A 22873-nucleotide genomic window follows, 5' to 3' on the forward strand; every position below is an offset into this window, starting at 1 on the left:
CTTAACTCAACATCAATACAGACACACTTAACTTAACATCAATACAGACACACTTAACTCAACATCAATACAGACACACTTAACTTAACATCAATACAGACACACTTAACATCAATACAGACACACTTAACTTAACATCAATACAGACACACTTAACTTAACATCAATACAGACACACTTAACTCAACATCAATACAGACACACTTAACTTAACATCAACACAGACACACTTAACTTAACATCAATACAGACACACTTAACTTAACATCAATACAGACACACTTAACTTAACATCAATACAGACACACTTAACATCAATACAGACACACTTAACTTAACATCAATACAGACACACTTAACTTAACATCAATACAGACACACTTAACTTAACATCAATACAGACACACTTAACATCAATACAGACACACTTAACTTAACATCAATACAGACACACTTAACATCAATACAGACACACTTAACTTAACATCAATACAGACACACTTAACTTAACATCAATATAGACACACTTAACTTAACATCAATACAGACACACTTAACATCAATACAGACACACTTAACTTAACATCAATACAGACACACTTAACTTAACATCAATACAGACACACTTAACATCAATACAGACACACTTAACTTAACATCAATACAGACACACTTAACTTAACATCAACACAGACACACTTAACTTAACATCAATACAGACACACTTAACTTAACATCAATACAGACACACTTAACTTAACATCAATACAGACACACTTAACTTAACATCAATACAGGCACACTTAACATCAATACAGACACACTTAACATCAATACAGACACACTTAACTTAACATCAACACAGACACACTTAACTTAACATCAATACAGACACACTTAACTTAGCATCAATACAGACACACTTAACTTAACATCAATACAGACACACTTAACATCAATACAGACACACTTAACTCAAAATCAACACAGACACACTTAACATCAATACAGACACACTTAACTTAACATCAATACAGACACACTTAACATCAATACAGACACACTTAACTTAACATCAATACAGACACACTTAACTCAAAATCAACACAGACACACTTAACATCAATACAGACACACTTAACTTAACATCAATACAGACACACTTAACTTAACATCAATACAGACACACTTAACATCAATACAGACACACTTAACTTAACATCAATACAGACACACTTAACTTAACATCAATACAGACACACTTAACATCAATACAGACACACTTAACATCAATACAGACACACTTAACATCAATACAGACACACTTAACTCAACATCAATACAGACACACTTAACTTAACATCAATACAGACACACTTAACATCAATACAGACACACTTAACTTAACATCAATACAGACACACTTAACTCAACATCAATACAGACACACTTAACTTAACATCAATACAGACACACTTAACATCAATACAGACACACTTACCCTAGTCTACCCGAGCGCCGCCGGCGATCAGATGTGGAAAAAAGCGCCCCCTATCGTCTCCCAGATGACATAAGGGATTTTGGAATGGACTCAATGAAAATGGATGGGGAAAAAATCCTGTACTCCACATTTCCCAGTCCACTGATGCAGCCGGGGTTATTAGAGTTCATTCTGGAGCCTCTGAACCCGCGGAATCATGTGTTCTACTGTATCACGTTGGATCCATACACTTATCGATCTTTTCGAATGGTGATCAGGAATTGGAATATACCAGTTGGATACCATCTGATGTCAGGTAAGGAATCTATGTTATCAGTGTTAGGATAATCAGACTCATTTTGATGAAGATATAAGCTGTTTTGTGAAATGGGCTCTTTCGGTTTCACTGTAAAAGTCCAAGAGGAAATGAACACAGCGATTATCCGTGCACGGCTCGAATGGGCGTGCGTGTATGTATAATATTGATCATCTAGCGTTTATTTGAAAACGATTCATAAATAGGCAGACAAATAGCAACGTTCTGGAATATTCCAGTAAAAGATGATTATCATAGAATGGCCCAGAATTGACTGTCTTTTACCTCAAAACGTGTGCTTTTCAAAATGCTCTCAAACGGAAATGAAGCGATAAAAAACCAATCTGCCTTGACAGCACTGACTGGAAAAGGATTCTTTGATAAGCGACGGGCAGATTAGACACATAGCCATAATTTAAAACATAGATTAGGCGATATTAACGATAACATTGGCGCCGATGGTGGCATTAAAGAGCTAACTCTGGCGCCACCTCGTGGCACTGAAAGTGTTAACATCAACACAGACACACTTAACTTAACATCAATACAGACACACTTAACATCAATACAGACACACTTAACTTAACATCAACACAGACACACTTAACTTAACATCAATACAGACACACTTAACTCAACATCAACACAGACACACTTAACATCAATACAGACACACTTAACATCAATACAGACACACTTAACATCAATACAGACACACTTAACTTAACATCAACACAGACACACTTAACTTAACATCAATACAGACACACTTAACTCAACATCAATACAGACACACTTAACTTAACATCAATACAGACACACTTAACTCAACATCAACACAGACACACTTAACTTAACATCAATACAGACACACTTAACTCAACATCAATACAGACACACTTAACTTAACATCAACACAGACACACTTAACTTAACATCAACACAGACACACTTAACTTAACATCAATACAGACACACTTAACTTAACATCAATACAGACACACTTAACTTAACATCAACACAGACACACTTAACTTAACATCAATACAGACACACTTAACATCAATACAGACACACTTAACTTAACATCAATACAGACACACTTAACTCAACATCAATACAGACACACTTAACTTAACATCAACACAGACACACTTAACTTAACATCAATACAGACACACTTAACATCAATACAGACACACTTAACTTAACATCAATACAGACACACTTAACTTAACATCAATACAGACACACTCAACATCAATACAGACACACTTAACTTAACATCAACACAGACACACTTAACTTAACATCAATACAGACACACTTAACTTAACATCAATACAGACACACTTAACATCAATACAGACACACTTAACTTAACATCAACACAGACACACTTAACTTAACATCAATACAGACACACTTAACTCAACATCAACACAGACACACTTAACATCAATACAGACACACTTAACATCAATACAGACACACTTAACATCAATACAGACACACTTAACTTAACATCAACACAGACACACTTAACTTAACATCAATACAGACACACTTAACTCAACATCAACACAGACACACTTAACTTAACATCAATACAGACACACTTAACTCAACATCAACACAGACACACTTAACTTAACATCAATACAGACACACTTAACTCAACATCAATACAGACACACTTAACTTAACATCAATACAGACACACTTAACTTAACATCAATACAGACACACTTAACATCAATACAGACACACTTAACATCAATACAGACACACTTAACTTAACATCAATACAGACACACTTAACTTAACATCAATACAGACACACTTAACATCAACACAGACACACTTAACTTAACATCAATACAGACACACTTAACTTAACATCAACACAGACACACTTAACTTAACATCAACACAGACACACTTAACTTAACATCAATACAGACACACTTAACTTAGCATCAATACAGACACACTTAACTTAACATCAACACAGACACACTTAACTTAACATCAATACAGACACACTTAACATCAATACAGACACACTTAACTTAACATCAATACAGACACACTTAACTTAACATCAATACAGACACACTCAACATCAATACAGACACACTTAACTTAACATCAACACAGACACACTTAACTTAACATCAATACAGACACACTTAACATCAATACAGACACACTTAACATCAATACAGACACACTTAACTTAACATCAATACAGACACACTTAACTTAACATCAATACAGACACACTTAACATCAATACAGACACACTTAACTTAACATCAATACAGACACACTTAACATCAATACAGACACACTTAACATCAATACAGACACACTTAACTTAACATCAATACAGACACACTTAACTTAACATCAATACAGACACACTTAACATCAATACAGACACACTTAACTTAACATCAATACAGACACACTTAACATCAATACAGACACACTTAACTTAACATCAATACAGACACACTCAACATCAATACAGACACACTTAACTTAACATCAATACAGACACACTTAACTTAACATCAATACAGACACACTTAACATCAATACAGACACACTTAACTTAACATCAATACAGACACACTTAACTCAACATCAATACAGACACACTTAACTTAACATCAACACAGACACACTTAACTTAACATCAATACAGACACACTTAACTTAACATCAATACAGACACACTTAACTTAACATCAATACAGACACACTTAACATCAATACAGACACACTTAACTCAAAATCAACACAGACACACTTAACATCAATACAGACACACTTAACTTAACATCAATACAGACACACTTAACATCAATACAGACACACTTAACTCAAAATCAACACAGACACACTTAACATCAATACAGACACACTTAACTTAACATCAATACAGACACACTTAACTTAACATCAATACAGACACACTTAACATCAATACAGACACACTTAACTTAACATCAATACAGACACACTTAACTTAACATCAATACAGACACACTTAACATCAATACAGACACACTTAACTCAACATCAATACAGACACACTTAACTTAACATCAATACAGACACACTTAACATCAATACAGACACACTTAACTTAACATCAATACAGACACACTTAACATCAACACAGACACACTTAACTTAACATCAATACAGACACACTTAACATCAATACAGACACACTTAACTTAACATCAATACAGACACACTTAACTTAACATCAATACAAACACACTTAACATCAATACAGACACACTTAACTTAACATCAATACAGACACACTTAACTCAACATCAATACAGACACACTTAACATCAATACAGACACACTTAACATCAACACAGACACACTTAACTTAACATCAATACAGACACACTTAAATCAACATCAATACAGACACACTTAACTTAACATCAATACAGACACACTTAACTTAACATCAATACAAACACACTTAACATCAATACAGACACACTTAACTTAACATCAATACAGACACACTTAACATCAATACAGACACACTTAACTCAACATCAATACAGACACACTTAACTCAACATCAATACAGACACACTTAACTTAACATCAATACAGACACACTTAACTTAACATCAATACAGACACACTTAACATCAATACAGACACACTTAACTTAACATCAATACAGACACACTTAACATCAATACAGACACACTTAACTTAACATCAATACAGACACACTTAACATCAATACAGACACACTTAACATCAATACAGACACACTTAACTCAACATCAATACAGACACACTTAACTCAACATCAACACAGACACACTTAACTTAACATCAATACAGACACACTTAACTTAACATCAATACAAACACACTTAACATCAATACAGACACACTTAACATCAATACAAACACACTTAACATCAATACAGACACACTTAACATCAATACAAACACACTTAACATCAATACAGACACACTTAACACTTTCAGTGCCTTTGATTAACGTTGATTAATGTCCTTGGATGCCAGCATCCACTTCAATGATAGCGTTAAAAACGCATAATCTATGTTTTAAATTTAAATTATTATGTGTCTAATCTGCCCGTCGCTTATCAATGACTTGTTTGCAGTCAACATTGTTGAAACGTATTGTTTTTTAATCAGTTCATTTCCGTTTTATAGCATTTCGAAAAGCTATCGTTTTTCTCGAAAATTTCTGGAAAATAGAAAGATTCCGTCATAAACGGCATTTACTGGAATATTCTCCAATACACTAGACACGTTGTCATTTGTCGGCCTATTTATGAATCGTTTTCAAATAAACGCTAGATTATTGATAGTATATGTGTACTTATGCACGCTATAGAAGCGAGCTGAGAAATCGATTCTCTTATTTCCTCAACAGCACACACACATACACATACGGGGCACGCTGTTATCTCAGTGAAAACAGCTCTGATTATCCTAAAACTGGTAACATAGACTCCTTACCTTACATCAGATGTTCTCCAAAAAGATTATTCCAATTCCTGATCGCCATTCCAAATATCGATCGCGTTTATTGATTGATTATTGGCTGCTGTAAATATATATTCCAGGCTGCTTTCCATCTCGCGATCACTTCCCTCTTCATCAGATGGCTCGCCAGCATAGTGGAGCCAGTAGGCTCCCCCCCCACACAGATCCACTAGTAGTGTAATCGAATGGGCTGCAGTTACACAGGGATAGACGATAGGGGGCGGTATTTTCCCATCGGAGCTCATAGAGGGGCTGCTGTACCAACGGGAGACTCGGTTGATGAAATATGAATTCAGATCGCTAATAAAAATTAAAAACGATAATTAGCGTCGTCGGCATTTAATGGGCGGGATGAAATAACGATATATAGCGTCGTCGGCACTGAAAGTGTTAACTTAACATCAATACAAACACACTTAACATCAATACAAACACACTTAACATCAATACAAACACACTTAACATCAATACAAACACACTTAACATCAATACCAACACACTTAACTTAACATCAATAAAACACCCTTACCTTAACATCAATACAAACACACTTAACATCAATTAAAACACACATAACGCAACATCAATCAAAACAAAACACACAACACTTAACACATTCGGGGCCATTGGAATTTGTCTGGAATGTGGCTGGAATGCCAGCTTACCATTACAAACTTTCACTGTGCATCACGTTGTTTGTAGAGCTAAATCTATATTTTATATTATAGCTATGGATACAATATCATGGTCATTTGACAGTATGAACCTTCCGTTCAAGATGCAAAAAAGAAATACATTTTCCATCAATACGTTCCCGTTTTATACCGTGCTGAATATGAGTGTTATTTCGGAATGATCGGGGCTAATTCCTGTGAGGCTATTTATAAGGCGCGACGCTACTAACGTTAAATCCATTGGCGTTTCGTCCATACACACGCTAGAGTTAAAAATCCAAATTGCATATGATCGGTATTATGTTCCATCATGAATGCATGAAAGGGGGGGGTCGTTTCTGATTAATTGATTGCCAATAACGGCATTCGTTATTACCACAACATACGCTGATCAGGGGGATGGCTATGAAAACCTTGCACGATCAAGCTGAAATTGACGTTAAATTGTCCTTACCTGTGGCCGGTCGGATTCCAAAAAGAATAGTCCAATAATTTGATTGCCATCTGGTAGATCATATGTCCATTTGGCCCATGATATAACCCACCACAGCGTGGTGAGTCGGGGGTCCCGGGGGTTATTCAATGCGATCGGGTGAAGCCATAGGTTCACGTTAGTAGAAAAGTCCGCCCGGAGCGTTTTCAGTGTGACACCAGGTCTGCAACAGGAGTTACTGCATTCTCGAGACAGCGCCACTACCAGGATCTGGCCGGTACTGCACCTTCCGAGTCCCAATATGCCTTTTCCAGGCAAAATACAGCTCTGTGACATTGAATAGGATATTAAAAGCGAATAAAAGAAAAAAATAGTCAAAAACGTATATATATGTTTATGGCCGTCAACCGCTGGCTCCCAATAACGTATATATACATGATTGGCCGGGAATGTGTTAACATCAATAAATACACACCTAACTCTTTCTCTGCCACGCAATAGCCTCATCCTTAGCAGCTGACGCCAGCGCTGTAAACAGTGGGAGTCGCTCACCTTGTTTGCAGGGCTATAACTATTTAAATATTATAGCTATTATGCAATACTATGGCCCATTTGACATAGAGTATCTATCGTTCAAGATGTGAAAAAGGAATAATTTTTCCATCCATACATTCCAGTTTTATACCGTGGTGAATATAAGTATGGTTTTAGAGCGGTTTAGGGTAATTCCTGGGAGGCTAGTAATAGCCTGCGACGTGTATTATACTAAACCCATTAGCATTTTGTCCCTACACACGCTACAATAAAAAATTCAAACGCATACGATCGGTATTATGTTCAATCATGAATGCATGGAAGGGGAGGTGGGGGGTCGTTTCTGATTAATTGATTGTCAATAACGGCATTCGTTAGTACAACAACATACGCTGATCAGGGCGATGGCTATGAAAACGAGGCACAATCAAGCTGAAATTTACATTAAATTGCTCTTACCTGTGGCCGGTGGGATTCCAAAAAAAAAAATCCAATTATTTGATTGCCATCTGGTAGATCGTATGTCCATTTGGCCCACGACATAACCCACCACAGCATAATGAATCGGGGGTCCCGAAAACTATTCAATGCGATCGGGTGAAGCCCTAGGTTCAGGTTAGTCGAAAAGTCAGCCCGGACCAATATAATCGACGCACAGCCCAATGCACAAAGTTTCAAAGGATGTGCAATACCGGCCGTATCCTACCAGGCGGCGGTATTGGACTTTTGCGATCTCAGACTCATTCCCTATGATAACACCAGGCTCCCTGGATGGATAATGAATGGACATATCGAATAAAAGAAATAACGATCAAATAACGAGTATACTCGTTGGCGTTCAACGATTGACGGCCAATAACGAGTTTAATCGTTGTTGGCAGTGAATGAGTTAACATAAATCAAAACACACATAACACTTAACATCAATCAAAACACACATAACACTTAACATCAATCAAAACACACTGGCACAGTGGCACATTAACTGACAGCATCTGTTGCCACAGAGATAGAACAGTACAGCGATAATACCCAACACTGCATGCTTTGCTTTGATTGTTGCTGCCAAGGTGACTGTTATGGTCTGTCTCGTTGAAGTACCGGTACTCATGATCACAGCAGATAATGTCCTTGAGGGTAACATTACTACATTCTTCTTTCTCTACAGCAATATGAATAGTCTTATTATCATAATCTAGACAGTGTTACAGCTTAACGGGTGCGTATGTGACACTAATACAATAATACAGGATGGGAGAGAGATATTTTCCTTACCTCCTTGGCTTAGCAACCAATCCATAAAGCATGTTTAGTTGTCGTTTTATAGCATGGTTGGAATAGCTGTTTGGCTGATTTAGAACGCTTGGCTGGAAGTAGGAGTTGTATAATGAGTCGTAATTTATTCCTTTATTGTTTCTCTTGTCAATTAACCATGCTGTGTTTCTTTCTCTTTCTTTCTTTCTTTCTTTCTTTCTTTCTTTCTTTCTTTCTTTCTTTCTTTCTTTCTTTCTTTCTTTCTTTCTTTCTTTCTTTCTTTGCTTGTTTTTTCATTTCCTTGTTCTCCACCCTGCTCCATTCCCTCTTTCCTACCCCAATTTCTCCTTCTGTCCTCTCCCTCCTGTCTCCCCCCCTCTCCTCCCTTTCCCGTATCCCTCTCATCTCTCTATCTTATTCTCCCTCTCATCCCTCTCTCTATCTCTTTCTCTTTTCTATCCCCCTCTCCTTTCTATCTCTCTATCTCCTCTTCCTCCATATCCATCTCTCTCTCTCTCCCCCCTCTCTCTCCCCATCTCTCTCTCTCTCTCTCCCCCTCTCTCTCTCCCCATCTCTCTCCCCATATCTCTCTCTCTTCTCCTCCCCTCTCCTCTCTCTCTCTCTCCCAGGTCGGTGTTGGACCAGGGCCTGTGTGATCATGACAGCTTCCTGTATGAGGCGGCTCCGGACCTGTTGAGGTTCCGCACGGCGACGCCCTCCATCCAGCTGCTGACCGACTGGTACCTCAGCCGCGCCCAGGACATCGACTCCGGCTCCAGACAGGTGGGGAGGCTTTTTCCTGTCGCACACTTCCTGTTTAACTGTAAGCTAACTCTAGGACTGGCACTGCACCTTTAGTAGGTTGAAGACATCAACTCCTGCTCCAGACTTCCTGTTATAGACTCTCATAATAATACTAATACTAATACTAATAATAATAATAATAATAATAATAATAATAATAATAATAATAATAATAATAATAATAATAATAATAATAATAATAATAATAACAATAATACATTTTATTTGGTGGCACCTTTCACGACACCCAAGGTCACCTTACAGATCATAAAAAACACAGCAAGGCAGTTAAAAGTCGAGGTTAAAAACAAAACAAACAACAGGAAGTATAAAACGGTGAAGTTAAAATAACAAAACGAACAGCAGGGGCTAAAGAACAGTGACACAGGTTTACACAGGTGGGTTTTCAGTTGTGATTTAAAGGGTGATGGGGAGTCTGTCAGCCATGTGGGCGCAGGGAGACGCTCCAGAAACATCAAGAGATACATCAGGTTAGAGAGGAAATAGAGACTAGAGAAGGGAATACATTATGTTAAGCCCTCCGACTATGATCACATTCAAAAAGCCCAATAACTAGTGGCTGGTCTGATACCTGCCTCCTCTACCACCTTGGGTGAAGCAAAGAGCCCAGCAGGAACACCAGGGAAGCCATGCTAGACACCCTGGGTTCTTTAAAAAAGTGAGTCTGGACTTCATCTTATCGCCTCAACCCAAGGGCCGCACTCACCAACTGCACGGTGTCCCTGTCAGTGTAACAAGGACATTGGACCTCATTCACTAACATTCTCGTATGTTTCCTTGTAAATAACCTCCTAGGAAGTTTGTGGCAGTGAAATGGTTAAACTGGAAGCACATTCTCGTATTGATTGATTGATTGAAAAGTTTATTAACAGATTGCAGAATGGGTACAGTACAGTACAGCTCAATACATACAATTGTTAAGGGGATGCAGACCAGAGAAAGACTTTCGTCTTGTTTACATCAGGGTCCCCCATTTTCAATTCACCTGCGTTTGCATACGGATATGCCCCACCATCTCTTTTAAAGTTGAAGAACCGTGTGCAAAAAACGGTGAGAGGCTCAACGTGGCATCTGTGCTGTGCTGACCTCAGCGACTGATCAAAATTAGATTCAATTCAAATCTATACAGCACAAGCACAATACAACGGAAATAAGTTTGGCATATAACCAGAGTACAAATGTAACAGTAAAGTGCAATAATAACATACAATGCACAGGTGATTAAACTGGGTATAAAATATATAAATACTACTGAGTAATAGTGCTCATCAGATGCATGCGCAGAGTTGTAGTATTAATATGTACAGTGATACAGGTATAAAGACACTGTGGTAGTATTAATATGTACAGTGATACAGGTGTAAAGACCCTATAGTAGTAAGTCACACTGTAGAACATGCCATCTCAGCCCACAGCCAGAGCACTGCGGTGGTGATGGAAGCGCTCGCCGCCACCCTGGCCCAAATAAAACATACAGTTCCCTGACACCCTTGTTTGAGTATGTCTTTAGTTCTTGAGATGAATTGTAAACTGTTTGTAAAAGGCTTTATTCATCCTACATCCATGCAATTAATCGCTGTCCGGACTTGGACAGCACGTATGTTGTCCGGGCAAGATGAGCAGTGGAATGTTTCTTCACTGGCTCTTGCATTGTATACAATAACCAATGTAAAAAAAAAACATACAAATAAAACCAACAATAAATATAGCCTATGGAAGGACTGGGGTGTGCTGAGAGCAGAATGTAGATGTGTCCATTCTATTCCACTATAGCTATATCCACGCGATTGGGTTTAGTTCTTATTTATTTATTCACTTTTCAGTGTTTGGTGTAGTGCTTTTATTTATTTTTGGACAACACCATGCCTCGTTGAGGCATGACTGTACATTTAAAACGTTATTTTCATGAGACAAATATTGTCATATTTTTTATTATTATAATAATTAAATTCCGAGGATGTCTGTAGAATCTATGTGAACGCAATCACCATGATTTTTCCCAAATAAAGCCCTTAACACATTGGTTGCCAGCCGGATATGACGATTTATCGCTTGGATGCCAGCACGTTAATCAATGGGAGGACAAGCACATTTGCGAGCGATTAAACTATATCTTAAATGATGGCTATGTGTCTAATACACCCGTGGCTTATCAATGACTTGCTTCCAGTCAACATGTACGAAACTGAATGTTTTTATCAGTACATTTCCGTTTTATACCGTTTTGAATACGAGTATAGTTTTGGAGATTTCTAGTCATTCCAGAGAAATCCGTGAAAATAGCCATTTACTGGAATACACAAAACACGTCGTCATTTTCCGGCTGATTTATGAATCGTTTTCAAATAAACGCTAGATTATCGAGAGTATTTGTGTTCTTATGCACGATACAAAAGCGGGCTGAAAAATAATTTATTCGTGCCGCCCCTAACGCCACACACACACACACACACACACACACACACACACACACACACACACACACACACACACACACACACACACACACACACACACACACACACACACACACACACACACACACACACACACACACACACACACACACACACACACACACACACACACACACACACACACACACACACACACACACACACACACACACACACACACACACACACACACACACACACACACACACACACACACACACACACACACACACACACACACACACACACACACACACACACACACACACACACACACACACACACACACACACACACACACACACACACACACACACACACACACACACACACACACACACACACACACACACACACACACACACACACACACACACACACACACACACACACACACACACACACACACACACACACACACACACACACACACACACACACACACACACACACACACACACACACACACACACACACACACACACACACACACACACACACACACACACACACACACACACACACACACACACACACACACACACACACACACACACACACACACACACACACACACACACACACACACACACACACACACACACACACACACACACACACACACACACACACACACACACACACACACACACACACACACACACACACACACACACACACACACACACACACACACACACATTGTGAATCCTGTGAAAAACAACTCTTGATTAACCCAAAACTGGTAACATAGATTCCTTACCTCAGATGTTCTGCAAAAAGATGGATCCAATTCCTGATCGCCATTCCAAATATTGATTGCGTTTAGGGATGCACCGATATGAAAATTGGCCACCGATACCGATTGTTCAACTAACACTATCGGCCGATACCGATACCGATATTTGTATATTTGTATATAAGTATTTGTAAAAAAAAAAAAAAATTTTTTTTTTTTTTTTTTTTTTTTTTTTAATGAAACTACTGTATATTTGTATGTGTATGTTTGTATTTGTAGGCCTCTTTACTTACTTAAAAAAAGGAAACATCAAGAAATATGTTTATGGTATCACTATCTCTCTCCCAGTATCGTCTTGCGGCCTGCAGAGGGATACTATTTTCTCAACCAGAGCTTTCAACCAATGCAATGGAACCATTCTTGCGGCCTGCAGCGGGATACTATTCTCTCAACCAGAGCTTTCAACCAATGCAATGGACCCATTTTGATTGACAGTCGATTCGGCCAATTACGCCACACCGCTACGCCACTCCTGCTGTCCTTACCACCAATCGGCAAGCGTTTATAAATTTTTCTACTTCCGGGCATGCCGCCATTGTTCTGTTTGCGAATGCGAGAGCAGAACACACTTAACGACACGTAGCTACGTTAGCTGCCCGGCCCGCCGACCGGCGCTCCACGCATGACCAAATGAGACATAATGATTTTACTGCAACAAATGTTATAATAAAACAAAGCCTTTCTATACATTTGTCTGGTTGAAAACGTTATTAACAGATTGCAGAATGTGTAGTTGGGTACGGAATGAGCAACGGAATGGAACCGAGCTATGAACGGGCTAACGGAGTAATGCCTTGTTTACTGCTATCTTCGGGTAAATAATATGCTTGTTATTGAACGTGTAACACTTCATTTTAACAGCAGATACTTTATTAAATGCCATCTTCCCGAGAGAGGGTGTTGACGGGGAGTTGTGTTATTAATAGCATTGAACAGCTAACCGAAAGCTAGCGTTAACTATTGTTAAAGGTTTAGCCATAACGTTACCTTGGCTAAAGTTGGGGCTATTCTTAATGCAGCAATAATGACTGCAGACCTGCAAGCAAAGTACAGCAAGTTGACAAAGGAGTATTCCAACGCAAATCACATTTTCACCAGTAACGTTAGTCTTGCATCTAATAGCTAATAACGTAGCTACGTTAGCTGCCCGGCCCGCCGACCGGCGCTCCACGCATGACCAAATGAGACATAATGATTTTACTGCAACAAATGTTATAATAAAACAAAGCCTTTCTATACATTTGTCTGGTTGAAAACTTTATTAACAGATTGCAGAATGTGTAGTTGGGTACGGAATGAGCAACGGAATGGAACCGAGCTAATGAACGGACTCGGAGTAATGCCTTGCTGCTATGGGTAATAATAATATGCTGATGTTATTGTCCGTGTAACACTAACTATATAACGCTAATGCCACAAAACGAATGCCTTGTTAATCATAAGTAGTTACTTTGATGCAGTAGATTGTGTGTGTGTGTGGGGGACGGCAGGCGTTGTGTGTGTGTGAGTGAACTTTTTTTTTTTGCCTTTTGACGCTACACAAATTGATGGGTATTTATCGGCGACTGCTATCGGCACATTTGAGCTTATCGGCCGATAGGCCGATAGCAGTCAACAAGGCATTTATCGGCCGATACCGATACCCGACCGATATATCGGTGCACCCCTAATTGCGTTTATTGATCCAACGTTATAGTCCGAAACGCATAATCGGCGCTGTTCTGAGGGTCCTCAGTCAATCTGGTAACACGACACTGCTTGCCAGAGATGGGAAAACCCTGGACCGGAGTTTTTCTCTGATGCACTTTTTCACTCAATCCAATCCAATGATGTGCATTACCGTCCGGGAGACGATAGGGGGCGGTATTTGCCCTTTTCGAGCTCAGAGCCATTCCCAATGATAACGTCAGGCTGGACGGATGAAAAATTAATGGATATCGCTAATAAAAGAAATAACGATTAAATAGCGAGAAATCTCGTTGTTGGCAACCACTGTGTTAACACTATGGTCGCCAAAAACGCCTTACCACGTCATTCCCCGCCATGCTCATTCTGCCAAAGACGCCGTACCACGTCTTTGATATCAATATTTAAAAAAGCAATCATATTTCTCCCCCGGAGACTTGAGATCTACTGTTGATCCCCTCTCAACTCTCCAACGGTTCAAGAGCGCCATCTGGTGGCCGATCGGCGGATCGCTCAAACCGGAAACAGGAAACGGAAGCTGGTGCTCATTCCAATTCGGTCCGATCACTCGCTACTAGTCCCAGGACTCGAGCTAGACACAATGGATAGCAATCCGTTACCAATAACTCGATAAACAACATGATTTGGACGTATATACTATTATACAACCTGGAGATGGATTGCATATTTCTACATCCCATAATAGGAATATTTCTGCTCCACGCTCATCGCCCAACGCTACGAGGAAGCTACGGTAAGATTCAGTGTTATTTTTTAACGTGTTCGATATAAACTGCTCTGATGATCATATCACCCACACTAGATGAATCATCTAACGTTGGCCACGGAATTATAAACGACCCCCCCCCCCCATCCGGTCAACATCAGATGATAAGTAGTAACTTCTAGAAGCACGTCCATTTGAAATTTTTTATCTCGCGCCGATTGCTATCAAACTGTATACAATCATCAATATAATGCATTTAGGGCTATAAATCACGTTCTGGAGAAAGCTGCAGAAAACGATAAAAACATACTTATACTTTAGACCGTATTTTAGTATGAATATGTGAATGAAAAAGTATAACGTTGCTACACCCTGAACAATAGATACTTGATGTTGAATGGGCCATAGTAATGTCAATTTAGCAATACAATTTAAAAAGTTATAGCCCTGCAAAGAAGGGGAACTTCTCCATAGACAAATAGAGCTGGCGTGGGATGGTTTATTCTGAATATAAGCCTGGCGACCAAAGTGTTAAGAACATGTCTTTCAGACTCACAACTGCTCTTCCGCGCCCATAAAGAGTATCTGGCTAAAAACACACTTGAGTAAAAGTCAAAAAGTTAAAACTTTTAAATATACTTAAGTACTAAAAAGTAAAATTAAAAACTTGTTTTCTGACTGTCTATTCTTCTGATAGCAGGTGTTTAATCAAAGATCCCTGCTTTCTAGTAAAAAGTATGTTTTTTTTTCTCTGAAATGTAATTGAGTACAAGTATACAAACCTAATAATACTCGAGTAAAGTACAAATCCCCAAAAACAGTACTTAAGTATTGTAACGAAGTACAATTACTCAAGTACTTTACACCCCTGCTCTTAGTTACGAGTGAATCCCCTAGAAGGAACTTAGTCTACGCCAAAATCAGCCCGAAAAGGTCATAAGTGAGTGGCGATGGAATTTGCTCGTAACTTTTCTCCTAAGTCCGTTGAGGAATGAGGTGCATCGTTACTGCAGAGCTCCCTACTGGACGACGACACCGCTTCCCGACAGTGCCCTGGCCCGGGGACCCGAACCCACAACCTTCCGCTCATGAGCCCGAAGCCGTACACACACACATAACGTCACAGTGACCAATTGCAGCCACTCTTATTGTCTGGGACCAAATACGGCCACGCCCCACTCCCAGCAAAAAGTGGGAATCTCTAGAATGGGTTTGGGGTGGCGCTGTATACGGAAGTAGCTCTCAAGGTGACGATTAGACAACACTTTTTTGTTGTCAGTAGATGGCAGCATTGGTTTAAAATTAAAGGCTGAAAATGTTGAGAACTACAACACTGCATTTCCCAAGAGCGTTAGCACAGGTCGCAGGTCACTGGGATTTGTCTATATTCTCCGACGTGATCTGAACAGCGTTAAACTATTACTGCGACCTCGGTATAGCGACCGCGAATGGCCAACTAATTATCTTAACAAAAGTGCGCTGGTAGCGTTACTTATGTTGTCTAAAGGGGGACATATGGTACAATTTAAGATTCTAATGATAATCGGCATATAAAGGACAAGATAAAGCATCGTTAATTTGTAAGAAACCTCAATGAAAACGGCGCAGGGTGCTATTGTTATGAAAATGTGATAGAATCCTATAAAAATGTGGACGCATTTGGCCTACGTTCCGTTACATCCATTGTGCCGGATGTTGCGAGTTGGGCAAGTCTGCCGTTATAGACCTCAAATAAAGAACCAGGCCTCCCAGTCACACGGTGTCTGGAGAGCTCCTTAAAGAACCAGGCCTCCCAGTCACACTGTGTCTGGAGAGCTCCTTAAAGAACCAGGCCTCCCAGTCACACGGTGTCTGGAGAGCTCCTTAAAGAACCAGGCCTCCCAGTCACACGGTGTCTGGAGAGCTCCTTAAAGAACCAGGCCTCCCAGTCACACTGTGTCTGGAGAGCTCCTTAAAGAACCAGGCCTCCCAGTCACACTGTGTCTGGAGAGCTCCTTAAAGAACCAGGCCTCCCAGTCACACTGTGTCTGGAGAGCTCCTTAAAGAACCAGGCCTCCCAGTCACACTGTGTCTGGAGAGCTCCTTAAAGAACCAGGCCTCCCAGTCACACGGTGTCTGGAGAGCTCCTTAAAGAACCAGGCCTCCCAGTCACACTGTGTCTGGAGAGCTCCTTAAAGAACCAGGCCTCCCAGTCACACTGTGTCTGGAGAGCTCCTTAAAGAACCAGGTCTCCCAGTCACACGGTGTCTGGAGAGCTCCTTAAAGAACCAGGCCTCCCAGTCACACTGTGTCTGGAGAGCTCCTTAAAGAACCAGGCCTCCCAATCACACGGTGTCTGGAGAGCTCCTTAAAGAACCAGGCCTCCCAATCACACTGTGTCTGGAGAGCTCCTTAAAGAACCAGGCCTCCCAGTCACACTGTGTCTGGAGAGCTCCTTAAAGAACCAGGCCTCCCAGTCACACGGTGTCTGGAGAGCTCCTTAAAGAACCAGGCCTCCCAGTCACACGGTGTCTGGAGAGCTCCTTAAAGAACCAGGCCTCCCAGTCACACTGTGTCTGGAGAGCTCCTTAAAGAACCAGGCCTCCCAGTCACACTGTGTCTGGAGAGCTCCTTAAAGAACCAGGCCTCCCAGTCACACTGTGTCTGGAGAGCTCCTTAAAGAACCAGGCCTCCCAGTCACACTGTGTCTGGAGAGCTCCTTAAAGAACCAGGCCTCCCAGTCACACTGTGTCTGGAGAGCTCCTTAAAGAACCAGGCCTCCCAGTCACACAGTGTCTGGAGAGCTCCTTAAAGAACCAGGCCTCCCAGTCACACAGTGTCTGGAGAGCTCCTTAAAGAACCAGGCCTCCCAGTCACACGGTGTCTGGAGAGCTCCTTAAATAACCAGGCCTCCCAGTCACACTGTGTCTGGAGAGCTCCTTAAAGAACCAGGCCTCCCAGTCACACGGTGTCTGGAGAGCTCCTTAAAGAACCAGGCCTCCCAGTCACACGGTGTCTGGAGAGCTCCTTAAAGAACCAGGCCTCCCAGTCACACTGTGTCTGGAGAGCTCCTTAAAGAACCAGGTCTCCCAGTCACACGGTGTCTGGAGAGCTCCTTAAAGAACCAGGCCTCCCAGTCACACTGTGTCTGGAGAGCTCCTTAAAGAACCAGGCCTCCCAGTCACACTGTGTCTGGAGAGCTCCTTAAAGAACCAGGCCTCCCAGTCACACGGTGTCTGGAGAGCTCCTTAAAGAACCAGGCCTCCCAGTCTGTGTCTGGAGAGCTCCTTAAAGAACCAGGTCTCCCAGTCACACTGTGTCTGGAGAGCTCCTTAAAGAACCAGGCCTCCCAGTCACACTGTGTCTGGAGAGCTCCTTAAAGAACCAGGTCTCCCAGTCACACGGTGTCTGGAGAGCTCCTTAAAGAACCAGGCCTCCCAGTCACACTGTGTCTGGAGAGCTCCTTAAAGAACCAGGCCTCCCAGTCACACTGTGTCTGGAGAGCTCCTTAAAGAACCAGGCCTCCCAGTCACACTGTGTCTGGAGAGCTCCTTAAAGAACCAGGCCTCCCAGTCACACTGTGTCTGGAGAGCTCCTTAAAGAACCAGGCATCCCAGTCACACAGTGTCTGGAGAGCTCCTTAAAGAACCAGGTCTCCCAGTCACACTGTGTCTGGAGAGCTCCTTAAAGAACCAGGCCTCCCAGTCACACGGTGTCTGGAGAGCTCCTTAAAGAACCAGGCCTCCCAGTCACACGGTGTCTGGAGAGCTCCTTAAAGAACCAGGCCTCCCAGTCACACTGTGTCTGGAGAGCTCCTTAAAGAACCAGGCCTCCCAGTCACACTGTGTCTGGAGAGCTCCTTAAAGAACCAGGCCTCCCAGTCACACGGTGTCTGGAGAGCTCCTTAAAGAACCAGGCCTCCCAGTCACACTGTGTCTGGAGAGCTCCTTAAAGAACCAGGCCTCCCAGTCACACGGTGTCTGGAGAGCTCCTTAAAGAACCAGGCCTCCCAGTCACACTGTGTCTGGAGAGCTCCTTAAAGAACCAGGCCTCCCAGTCACACTGTGTCTGGAGAGCTCCTTAAAGAACCAGGCCTCCCAGTCACACTGTGTCTGGAGAGCTCCTTAAAGAACCAGGCCTCCCAGTCACACGGTGTCTGGAGAGCTCCTTAAAGAACCAGGCCTCCCAGTCACACTGTGTCTGGAGAGCTCCTTAAAGAACCAGGCCTCCCAGTCACACGGTGTCTGGAGAGCTCCTTAAAGAACCAGGCCTCCCAGTCACACTGTGTCTGGAGAGCTCCTTAAAGAACCAGGCCTCCCAGTCACACGGTGTCTGGAGAGCTCCTTAAAGAACCAGGCCTCCCAGTCACACGGTGTCTGGAGAGCTCCTTAAAGAACCAGGCCTCCCAGTCACACGGTGTCTGGAGAGCTCCTTAAAGAACCAGGCCTCCCAGTCACACGGTGTCTGGAGAGCTCCTTAAAGAACCAGGCCTCCCAGTCACACTGTGTCTGGAGAGCTCCTTAAAGAACCAGGTCTCCCAGTCACACGGTGTCTGGAGAGCTCCTTAAAGAACCAGGCCTCCCAGTCACACTGTGTCTGGAGAGCTCCTTAAAGAACCAGGCCTCCCAGTCACACTGTGTCTGGAGAGCTCCTTAAAGAACCAGGCCTCCCAGTCACACGGTGTCTGGAGAGCTCCTTAAAGAACCAGGCCTCCCAGTCTGTGTCTGGAGAGCTCCTTAAAGAACCAGGTCTCCCAGTCACACTGTGTCTGGAGAGCTCCTTAAAGAACCAGGCCTCCCAGTCACACTGTGTCTGGAGAGCTCCTTAAAGAACCAGGTCTCCCAGTCACACGGTGTCTGGAGAGCTCCTTAAAGAACCAGGCCTCCCAGTCACACTGTGTCTGGAGAGCTCCTTAAAGAACCAGGCCTCCCAGTCACACTGTGTCTGGAGAGCTCCTTAAAGAACCAGGCCTCCCAGTCACACTGTGTCTGGAGAGCTCCTTAAAGAACCAGGCCTCCCAGTCACACTGTGTCTGGAGAGCTCCTTAAAGAACCAGGCATCCCAGTCACACAGTGTCTGGAGAGCTCCTTAAAGAACCAGGTCTCCCAGTCACACTGTGTCTGGAGAGCTCCTTAAAGAACCAGGCCTCCCAGTCACACGGTGTCTGGAGAGCTCCTTAAAGAACCAGGCCTCCCAGTCACACGGTGTCTGGAGAGCTCCTTAAAGAACCAGGCCTCCCAGTCACACTGTGTCTGGAGAGCTCCTTAAAGAACCAGGCCTCCCAGTCACACTGTGTCTGGAGAGCTCCTTAAAGAACCAGGCCTCCCAGTCACACGGTGTCTGGAGAGCTCCTTAAAGAACCAGGCCTCCCAGTCACACTGTGTCTGGAGAGCTCCTTAAAGAACCAGGCATCCCAGTCACACAGTGTCTGGAGAGCTCCTTAAAGAACCAGGTCTCCCAGTCACACTGTGTCTGGAGAGCTCCTTAAAGAACCAGGCCTCCCAGTCACACTGTGTCTGGAGAGCTCCTTAAAGAACCAGGCTCCCAGTCACACTGTGTCTGGAGAGCTCCTTAAAGAACCAGGCCTCCCAGTCACACTGTGTCTGGAGAGCTCCTTAAAGAACCAGGCCTCCCAGTCACACGGTGTCTGGAGAGCTCCTTAAAGAACCAGGCCTCCCAGTCACACTGTGTCTGGAGAGCTCCTTAAAGAACCAGGCCTCCCAGTCACACGGTGTCTGGAGAGCTCCTTAAAGAACCAGGCCTCCCAGTCACACTGTGTCTGGAGAGCTCCTTAAAGAACCAGGCCTCCCAGTCACACGGTGTCTGGAGAGCTCCTTAAAGAACCAGGCCTCCCAGTCACACGGTGTCTGGAGAGCTCCTTAAAGAACCAGGTCTCCCAGTCACACGGTGTCTGGAGAGCTCCTTAAAGAACCAGGCCTCCCAGTCACACTGTGTCTGGAGAGCTCCTTAAAGAACCAGGCCTCCCAGTCACACGGTGTCTGGAGAGCTCCTTAAAGAAACCAGGCCTCCCAATCACACTGTGTCTGGAGAGCTCCTTAAAGAACCAGGCCTCCCAGTCACACTGTGTCTGGAGAGCTCCTTAAAGAACCAGGCCTCCCAGTCACACGGTGTCTGGAGAGCTCCTTAAAGAACCAGGCCTCCCAGTCACACGGTGTCTGGAGAGCTCCTTAAAGAACCAGGCCTCCCAGTCACACTGTGTCTGGAGAGCTCCTTAAAGAACCAGGCCTCCCAGTCACACTGTGTCTGGAGAGCTCCTTAAAGAACCAGGCCTCCCAATCACACGGTGTCTGGAGAGCTCCTTAAAGAACCAGGCCTCCCAATCACACTGTGTCTGGAGAGCTCCTTAAAGAACCAGGCCTCCCAGTCACACTGTGTCTGGAGAGCTCCTTAAAGAACCAGGCCTCCCAGTCACACGGTGTCTGGAGAGCTCCTTAAAGAACCAGGCCTCCCAGTCACACGGTGTCTGGAGAGCTCCTTAAAGAACCAGGCCTCCCAGTCACACTGTGTCTGGAGAGCTCCTTAAAGAACCAGGCCTCCCAGTCACACTGTGTCTGGAGAGCTCCTTAAAGAACCAGGCCTCCCAGTCACACTGTGTCTGGAGAGCTCCTTAAAGAACCAGGCCTCCCAGTCACACTGTGTCTGGAGAGCTCCTTAAAGAACCAGGCCTCCCAGTCACACTGTGTCTGGAGAGCTCCTTAAAGAACCAGGCCTCCCAGTCACACAGTGTCTGGAGAGCTCCTTAAAGAACCAGGCCTCCCAGTCACACAGTGTCTGGAGAGCTCCTTAAAGAACCAGGCCTCCCAGTCACACGGTGTCTGGAGAGCTCCTTAAATAACCAGGCCTCCCAGTCACACTGTGTCTGGAGAGCTCCTTAAAGAACCAGGCCTCCCAGTCACACGGTGTCTGGAGAGCTCCTTAAAGAACCAGGCCTCCCAGTCACACGGTGTCTGGAGAGCTCCTTAAAGAACCAGGCCTCCCAGTCACACTGTGTCTGGAGAGCTCCTTAAAGAACCAGGTCTCCCAGTCACACGGTGTCTGGAGAGCTCCTTAAAGAACCAGGCCTCCCAGTCACACTGTGTCTGGAGAGCTCCTTAAAGAACCAGGCCTCCCAGTC

The 22873-nt window shown here is 42.8% G+C and overlaps 1 protein-coding gene across 1 annotated transcript in view; it reads left to right on the top strand.

The window, feature by feature from the left end:
• The window catches only part of LOC311228417 (NBAS subunit of NRZ tethering complex-like), a gene marked incomplete at its 3' end in the record, with an annotated part of 401827 nt that overhangs the window by 201813 nt on the left and 177141 nt on the right, over positions 1 to 22873 (top strand). Inside the window, 1 exon segment of the mRNA XM_084314324.1 lies at positions 9896 to 10049. Within this exon segment, the coding sequence (XP_084170450.1) occupies positions 9896 to 10049 (154 nt within the window).

The sequence above is a fragment of the Notolepis coatsorum genome (genome assembly GCF_963971535.1).
Source record: "Notolepis coatsorum genome assembly, chromosome: 5".
Lineage (NCBI taxonomy): Eukaryota > Metazoa > Chordata > Actinopteri > Aulopiformes > Paralepididae > Notolepis > Notolepis coatsorum.